The 8458-nt window shown below is 46.7% G+C and overlaps 1 protein-coding gene and 1 long non-coding RNA gene across 2 annotated transcripts; one reads left to right on the forward strand and one right to left on the reverse strand.

Annotated features, from left to right (window-relative positions):
* On the reverse strand, positions 1-4810 carry LOC124327309. Its single transcript, XM_046786309.1, has 2 exons — positions 4231-4810; positions 1-267 (listed from the first exon to the last, which is right to left on the reverse strand). The coding sequence occupies exons 1-2, from the start codon at positions 4805-4807 to the stop codon at positions 245-247; spliced, it is 600 nt and encodes a 199-aa protein (XP_046642265.1). The 5' UTR covers positions 4808-4810; the 3' UTR covers positions 1-244.
* A 2600-nt stretch (positions 4811-7410) lies between these two features.
* LOC124327438 lies at positions 7411-8192 on the forward strand. Its single transcript, XR_006916150.1, has 3 exons — positions 7411-7561; positions 7739-7828; positions 7927-8192. It is a non-coding gene; the product is annotated as an uncharacterized LOC124327438 (long non-coding RNA).
* The last annotated feature ends 266 nt before the right edge of the window (positions 8193-8458 follow it).

Genomic DNA, 8458 nt, shown 5'->3' on the forward strand with positions numbered 1-8458 from the left:
AACTACTCGCGTCACAGCGAACGAAATAGACGGTAGAACGAGAAACAAGTTTTGTATTTCACACGACTTGAACACGACAGGGAGAAATTATATTAATCAGAACGAGAGAAACGTGATTCTTCTTGAGGTTTTTTACTCTCGACTGCCCGTCGTCTGCTGCTCTGCTTTCTCATCCTCTTCCCTTTCGATGTTGCCAGGTATCATTGTGCCGGTGCACAACACTCCGGCCGCCACGATGGATCGATTATTCCGGTTGCGGATTACTTTCTGAAATGACACAAAGTTTAATTACAGGGCGTAGGTATTCACCGGTTTTGGTTTTAACAACGGCCTTTCGGACGACGCCTTGATTGTCGGGGAGGGTTTTTATCACTACACCAACTGGCCATTCTCCGCGGCGGTTGTTTTCATCGATTATGATGACTTCGTCTCCGACTTCGAGGCGCTTTGTCGGACGGAACCATTTTTGGCGCTCGATTAAATTTGGAACGTACTCGCGCATCCATCTGGCCCAATACTGGTCTACGATGAATTGCGTTTGCATCCAGCGGCGGCGAGTAAGTTTGTGCGAGTCGTCTGTGATGGTTGGTGGAATGTGGGGCTCGTGACGACCGAGAATAAAGTGGTTGGGCGTGAGAGCTTCTGGTTCGCGGGGGTCCATGTGGACGTTGGTGAGTGGACGGCCGTTCAACAAGGACATGACTTCGCTGAACACAGTTTGAAGTACTTCATCGGTGACTGACTGATCTTGGAGGACTGCGCGGAGTGCTCGCTTACTGGATTGCACCATCCTCTCCCAAACTCCACCAAAATGCGGTCCTGACGGTGGCGAAAAATTCCATTTGATGTTTAGCTCGGCCGCGTGCGTAGTGACCTTTTCTGAATTGAGTTTGTCGATTCCTTCTCTTAATTCCTTTTCTCCTGCTACTAAGTTGGTCCCGTTGTCGCTGAATATGGAGGCGGGTTTTCCACGGACGCCTATGAAGCGGCGAAGGGCGTTGATGAAAGCGTCGCTTGTTAGTGACCAGACTACCTCTAGATGAACAGCTCGTGTTGCGAGACAAGTGATTATTAGACCATATCTTTTGTCCGTTTTTCTCCCGATGACAACATAAAGTGGGCCGAAGAAATCTAGTCCTACATTTGTAAATGCTGGTAAGAATGCTTGAAGACGTTCTTTTGGCAGGCTTGCCATAATGGGCGGTTTTGGACGGGAGCGAGACAGGCGACATTCGCGGCATTTGTACAGCATTTTTCGGATTTGGCGTCGACCACGGGGCACCCAGTATTTCCATCGTAGCTCACTTAAAGTCCATTCTACACCTGAATGGTGTACCTTCTGATGGGCGTCGGCTATAATGAGGGTGGTTAGGTGGTGATTAAGTCCTAGAATTACGGGATTGCGAGCCTCGGGGGAGATTTCAGCGTGTTTGAGGCGGCCTTCGGCTCGGAGAAGCCCATTCTTGTCGATAAACGGATTCAATTTTCGTAAAGGAGAGGTATTTTTTACGTACTTTCCGGCTGATATGGTGGCATATTCTTGAGGGTATGCTTCGCGACATGCTGCTGACAGACATAAAGTAAGCGCTTGGTCTAACTCATCGGCACGGAGTGGCGTTTTGTCTTCGGCGGGGCGATGTAGCTGGGCTACGCTGCGTTTCAAGTCGTTGAGAGTTTCGTGGTGGCGAATTATTTCGTTAATAGGCGCTGATTGCTGGGACGGGATTGGTTCTACATTTACGTGGCCGACTGTTCTTTTGGGGCACCACTCGGTGTCGTTAGTTCCGAGTGGTAGTAGCTCGGCCTGTCCTGATTCGAGAGACAAAGGTTCCGTCAGAAATGCTGGTCCACTTAACCATTGAGAAAAAGATTCTAGCTTGGAGGGGGACATTCCTCTCGTGCAGTCGTCGGCGGGATTTTTTGATCCGGATATGAATCTCCATTGTTCTGGTTCTGAATGCCGGAGAATTTCGCCGACGCGATGTGAAACAAAGCTGGAATAGTTGCAGTGGGAAGAATGGATCCAGCGAAGGACTATTTCTGAGTCCGTCCAGAAATAGTATTCTGCAATGGGCAATCTTAATTCGCCCTTTATCGTTTTTGCTAGTCGAACAGCGGTGACTGCGCCTTGGAGCTCGAGGCGGGGGATAGAGAGTAACTTTAAAGGAGCCAATCGGCCTTTAGCAAGAACAAAGCTCAGATGAATCTTTCCTTTGGCGATGGTTCGAAGGTACGCTACTGCGCCAAATGCGTCGGACGACGCGTCTGAGAATAGGTGCAATTCGAACTGGCTATCTTTAAGGGGGAGATCAGCCGTTCTAAAACATCGTGGGATGGAAATTTTTTCTAAAGATGGTAGCTCTTTGGACCAAGAGTTCCATTTCAGCAGGATTCCATCTGGCAACGTTTCGTCCCAACCTAGTGCTTCTAAACGAGAGCCTGATTTTCGGGCCGGTACGCGTTCTTGGGTTGTTCGCCATGTCGCTTGAAACAAAATTTTTGCTTGAGTGGTAACGGGTAGAAGGATGCCTAATGGGTCGAAAGTGCGGGACATTGCGGACAGCATTTGACGCTTCGATGTGACCATTTCCATTGGTCGGATTCGGATACGGTAGCAATCGACGTCGCAAACCCATACGAGGCCGAGCAAGTATTCGATCGGCAATTTGTCGAAATCTAAATTGAGTGACTTGTTCGATCGTTCTGAAGCTGGAATGGAGGCTAAAAGGCGTCGGGATGAGGAAGCAAACGCCGTTAGACGGAAGCCTCCGGACGCGAGAGACTTGACGGCCTGTTTTGAGAAGAGGATGGCTTCCTCTTCGGTTTCGAACGAGTCGCTTAAGTTGTCTGCGTAGAAATTGTCGACGAGTTTTTTAGCTACGGCTGGGAATTGCGAATTACTGTTTACTGCGTGCTGCAGGACCCAAAATGAGGAAGTGGACGAGGAGATGGCTCCAAAAACTTGCGTCGTCATCTGTAGTGTTCGGAGCGGTTCGTTACTGCCTGGAGTGCGCCATACGAAGCGTAATGCGGATTGGTCTTTGGGGGTGACTCCGACTCGGTGATACATGCTTTCTATATCTGCAGATACAGCGACTAAATACTGCCGCGATCGGAGCAGCACGCCGGTTAAGTTGGAAAGTAAGACAGGGCCACGTAGGAGAAAGTCGTTAAGGCAGACGTTGTTGAATTTAGCTGAACAGTCAAAAACCACACGGATTTTGTTTGGTTTATTTGGATTAGTGACGAAATGGTGTGGGAGATACCAAACCTTTCCGAAAGGGAGTTGCAGCTGGTCGTACGGGACTTCGATGGCGTAGCCATTTGCGAGATGACCTTCAATGATTTCACGATAACGAATAGCGTTGACTTTGTTTTCTTGGGACAATAGGCGACGTTCGACAGCGTAAAAACGCGACACTGCATGTGCGCGGTTGTTTGGCATGTTCGGGTTTGGTGATTTGAACAAGAGATCGACTTGCCATCCGCAACGAATATTTACGATTGACGATTTTAGGATACTGATTGCTAAAGCGTCTTCGGGGGGGCTGGGTTTTGTCGCCTGAAGGTCTACTCCGAACGTTTCTGTGCTGTAGAATTTTTGTACGAGGTCGATTAGCTGCAAAGTGGGGGATATTCCATTGACGTTTACACTTCGCTTTGCGCTCGGTCCGCGGATCAGAGAGGGTGGAATTTTTCCTACTACCGCCCAACCAAATACTGTTAAATTAGCGCGTGGTTCGTTGTGGGTGGATGTTCGAGAGTCTAAAATTTCGTGCGCGTCTACTATATCCATTCCGATAAGCAATTCTACTTTAGATGAGTCGATAGGAGGCAAATTTAAGTCGGAGAGGTGGGGCCATTCAAATTTTTCTGTATGCCAGTTGATATTACGTGGTGACAGCTGGATATCTGGGACGGTGAAGGCATCGGTTACTTGAAATGTCCTGGCTTTATCGGCAGATTCAATGACGAAGTTGACAACGCTAGAGTCGAGTAGAACGGCGTTATGGAATGACCCAAATCGTATTTTCTGATTAGCTCCTTTGAGGCGAAGCCTTTGTGCGAGACTTGATTTTATAAGAGTGGCTTCACTACCAGGATCAAGAACGCCGAATGTAAGGATGGTTTCTTTGTCACTATGAACGACTATTGGGGTTATGGCGAGTAGGACGGGTTTCGGCGACGTTTTTGGTGCGTGAACTAATAAAATCTGGAGGGTTGCTTTACCTTTTGGCTGAGGTTTTCCAGGAAAAACGCGTTCGGCTCCATGAATGAGAGAGTGGTGCTTGCCGGGGCAGGCATTACACGCCACGTCGGTGTTCCTGCAGGATCGCCCATAGTGTCCGGGAAGCAAGCACTTGAAACAGTGGTTATTTTCTCCGCAAAGGGCTGCTCGCTGAGACGGCAACATTTTTCGGAATATGCCGCATGCTTCGAGACGATGGCCAGGGTTATCGCTGCAAGCTGGACATGCAGGCCATTGGTTGTCTGCTCGATTGGGTTTCTCGGACGGGCTTTCGACGGATTTTGGAATCTTGAACGCGACGGAATTTTTTAGAATTGTTGGCGGGAAAGGTAGTGCAGGGCGCGGTGGCGGGTTTTGCTTCGGTGTTACGTAATTGTTGAGTTTGGCGCCGCGCAACTCTTCCGCTCCTACAATGGCGTCAATCCAGCGGTCAAAGTCGGCTAAGGAAGAGACCTTTGGACGTAGATTGTAAGCATAACGTCCCCAGTCCTGTTGCAAATTGAAAGGCAACTTAGTGGCGAGCTGGTTGACGACCGTTGAGTGCGTGAATTCATTCATGATTGGGTCTCCGGCTACGCTAGATACTGCATCCCGGACGAGAGAGGCTAGGTCGGCGAGGGACTTGAAATCGCCGTTACGGAATGATTGGACCATCTGCAAGTGCTGGATGTGGGCTTGAATAATCAATGCGGGCACACCATATTTGTCCTTTAGCTCGCTCCAGGCTCGAGCATAAGTGTAAGAGCCGTTGAAAAGATTCGCCATTCTCTTCTGGATGTCTTCAGTAAGGTTCTCGCGCAAAGCTAGCACTTTGTAAAGGTCTGGTAGTGCAGTTTCCTCTATAGTTGCTCTCATCACCTGGGCGAAAGCCGGCCAGCGGCGGCAATCGCCATTAAATCTTGAAATCGCTATTTTTGGCCAATGAGCTGGTGGCGGATAGTTGGATGGCCCTGAAGATGGATGCGTGTACTGCGCTGATGGCGACTGTTGCTCTGTGTGAGACGTGGTTGTATCGAACTGTAGGAATCTTCTTGGCTGCTGGTTGACTTGCGTTGTAACCGCTGATGTTATAGGCGTAGAGGCGAATGGATGGGGTGGTTGTAGAAGATTTTCTGGACAGACGCCATCCCGTTGATTGATTGCCGCTTGAATTTTGCTTAAGTTTTCTTCTCCTCTTTTTTTAATCTCGGCGAGTGTGCGCTCGTGATCTTGCTTTGCTTGTTGCAATTGAGCTTCTAGATTGAGATTTGTATCGAGCGGTGGCTGATGTGAGCGTATGCTTAGGTCCGGTGTTGTGCCTTCATCTGCGCGGCTTCTATGCTGGCTTACACTCCATTGACTGGATGTATTCTTTCCCTTCCGGGCTGAATTTTGGTCCAGGGAGGAGAGGTACGACCTCATTCGGTTTAGACAGCTCCCGTTGGAATCTTGAACGTTGTCGAGCCATGTGATTGCAGCTGCCGTTTCCTCCTCTGATAAAGTTGGCCGGCTGGCGTAGCGCGTATGGAGCGCTACTACTCTTCTCAGGGCAGCTTCGAGTTCGGATATATTACTCCTTACATCGTCGGCCTTCGGCTTCTCTTTCAGAGAGTTGCCAATACGGGTGATGAGTTTCGTGTGAAATCTCTTGGCTACGGTGCGTTGAGCAAATAGCACATGCTTGTCGTTGGCCAAGTCATTTTCGTCTTCCTCCATTGCTTCGATAGCTTGATTGGTCGGATGATGTGACGAGGCAAGGCAATGTGCTCCTATAAGAGCCGGATTAGTTTGTGAACGAGAGAGACATGATAGAAATTAAATACCCTTTTTTGATGTTATTTGTCGGGGGTTCGTAGGTCGATGTTCGGTTCTGGGTGTTCGATGTTCGATGTTCGGTGTTCGATGTTCGGTGTTCGATGTGCGGTGTTCGATGTGCGGTGTTCGATGTTCGATGTTCGAGGTGCGATACAGTTAGATACGGCTAAATCGCTCTATCAGATGAGAGGGACATAAAAAAAAAACAATTGATTTTCGAGTGCTTTTGGTAATAAAGACTTAATCGGGCAACAATATTCACTCGGGCAGATGTGTTGGGCATATTTGTCAGAAATTCGGATACGTAAATGAAGTGCTTGCCGAACGAGAGACTTACCGAAAGAAGCACGTGCTGCTGAGTCGTTGTCGGCTTCCTTCACTAGCGTTTATCCCGGGTTTCGGCACCAAAATGTGAACTACTCGCGTCACAGCGAACGAAATAGACGGTAGAACGAGAAACAAGTTTTGTATTTCACACGACTTGAACACGACAGGGAGAAATTATATTAATCAGAACGAGAGAAACGTGATTCTTCTTGAGGTTTTTTACTCTCGACTGCCCGTCGTCTGCTGCTCTGCTTTCTCATCCTCTTCCCTTTCGATGTTGCCAGGTATCATTGTGCCGGTGCACAACAAATAGCAACATGGCTTGTGAATGTCGTGCGGATGAGCCGCCAAGATGGAGCGCCGCGACGAGTGCGTGCACGGGACGAATAATGGCGAGAGAGGACACGACACACACAAAAGGAATGAAAATGATGAGCACCAGTAGGCAGCCCATATAGGTAGTATTGCCGTTCTTGTGCAACCGAGTTTATAACGAGTTCTAGTGACTGCGTTTCTCTTGCTCTACATGTTATTCAAGTTTATTTATGACATTTCCAAGATCGGATCTTTGGCACGACTTTGCCACGAGATGTAGAAAAGGTTATTATAGAACTTGCATTCATTATTATATATGAATTTACCGAATTGTGTTTGGGTGTGTTGTATGCTTCTTCTTTGTGTATCTTCGGGCGTGAGCGCCCTTTCAGACGACACACAGCAAATGAAAATTCACCATTGTGACGGTTTCGGTCTTAAAGTATAATATCTGGGGACTTTCGTCTGGTCTGCATGGTATAGGGCAGGTCAGTGTTACTTGATGAGATGAACTATTTATAGAAATAATCCGATCCCTTCACAGCGGATGTCGTGGTTATCGTTTTTCAGGTGGCGGAGGGTCGATTATAAATATTCTATCGATCTCTTAAAAAGCATGATTAATTAGAAGATCAGTGTCGTCTGCTTCGTTTTCGATTACAAGTTTCGAAAAAGACAAAGGAACAAAGACTCAAAGAGACGAAAGTTCAAGATTACAAAGAAAAGGAAACGGTCACTTTTTTTTTGGAAACATACGCGTGGCTGCACGAAAATTATCAGAACAAATAAAATTACAAAATTGTGGTCGTCATGTCAACTCTGGTCGTTTCTCTTCATGGAATAATAGATTAACACACACTCCATGCTGTTTAGTAGGTAACTCAAACTTAGGATACAAATTGAAAGATTTTGGGAGCTTAAATAGAAAAGTTAAACCGCTGTTTAAAATTTGTGAAATTTTAGTTCCTGCTGACTACCATTTGTCTTGTAAGCCTATGTTGATGCATGGCAGTTTGTTTGTACCACATAACCTTTTTCTTTGTGCAAATTTAGGCCACTGCCAGCCATCGTAGCCAAAAGAGATATATGCCAGTTTTGCTTAATTGTCTTCGTATCACCAGCAATCTCAGTATCACCACTTGGGTAATTATTTCCTTTACTTTCATTAACCTTTACTGCTAGATATTTTCATGAACAATCAGGTTTTACCCGCTGTAACCTTTTTTTTATTTTTTATTTAGATAAACAGCATACCGGTTGATTGGAAAAACTACCGATGTCGGAGTAGAGTTACGGATTTCTTCATTCCCTTTCTTTTCCACGTGCAGCCCATGTGATTGTGGGTGTATTCACGAGGACGTCATTTTCTCCATATCCCGCCTGGTGGATTCAACTATTCTTCGGATGGAGCCCTTGTGGATGTCTGGCTGTATTTCCCAGGCTTAAAGGTAGGGCAAATTGATCTCTATTCTTCCTTTTGAGTATTTGGTTGCGTTGATTGTACTAAATGGTAACAGTATGACGGGGTATGACTGATTCCTGAACTAGACAGTGAACTGAAACTTGATTGATTCTATCGATTCTCGATTTTGATTTTCGATTTGTCTACTGTTTTGCTCGACTTCTCGATTCCGTTTTTTTTTTACTCAGTCAAAGTTTATTCAATAACTCATTTGTAGAACGACTGAAGATATCAGGCCTGTTTTTCTACCCCACAACTTTGTCTGTGGGTAAATCAAATTTTGAAATCAAATTCAAAAATATTTTAATTTT

Source organism: Daphnia pulicaria, chromosome 2, assembly GCF_021234035.1.
Source record: "Daphnia pulicaria isolate SC F1-1A chromosome 2, SC_F0-13Bv2, whole genome shotgun sequence".
Taxonomy (NCBI): domain Eukaryota; kingdom Metazoa; phylum Arthropoda; class Branchiopoda; order Diplostraca; family Daphniidae; genus Daphnia; species Daphnia pulicaria.

Coding starts and splice junctions, on each gene's coding strand:
- LOC124327309 (XM_046786309.1), bottom strand. CDS start 4,807: ATGAATGAATTCACGCACTCAACGGTCGTCAACCAGCTCGCCACTAAG. Junction 268..4,230: donor TGGAAAACCTCAGCCAAAAG/GTAAAGCAACCC, acceptor GTGTCATTTCAG/AAAGTAATCCGCAACCGGAA.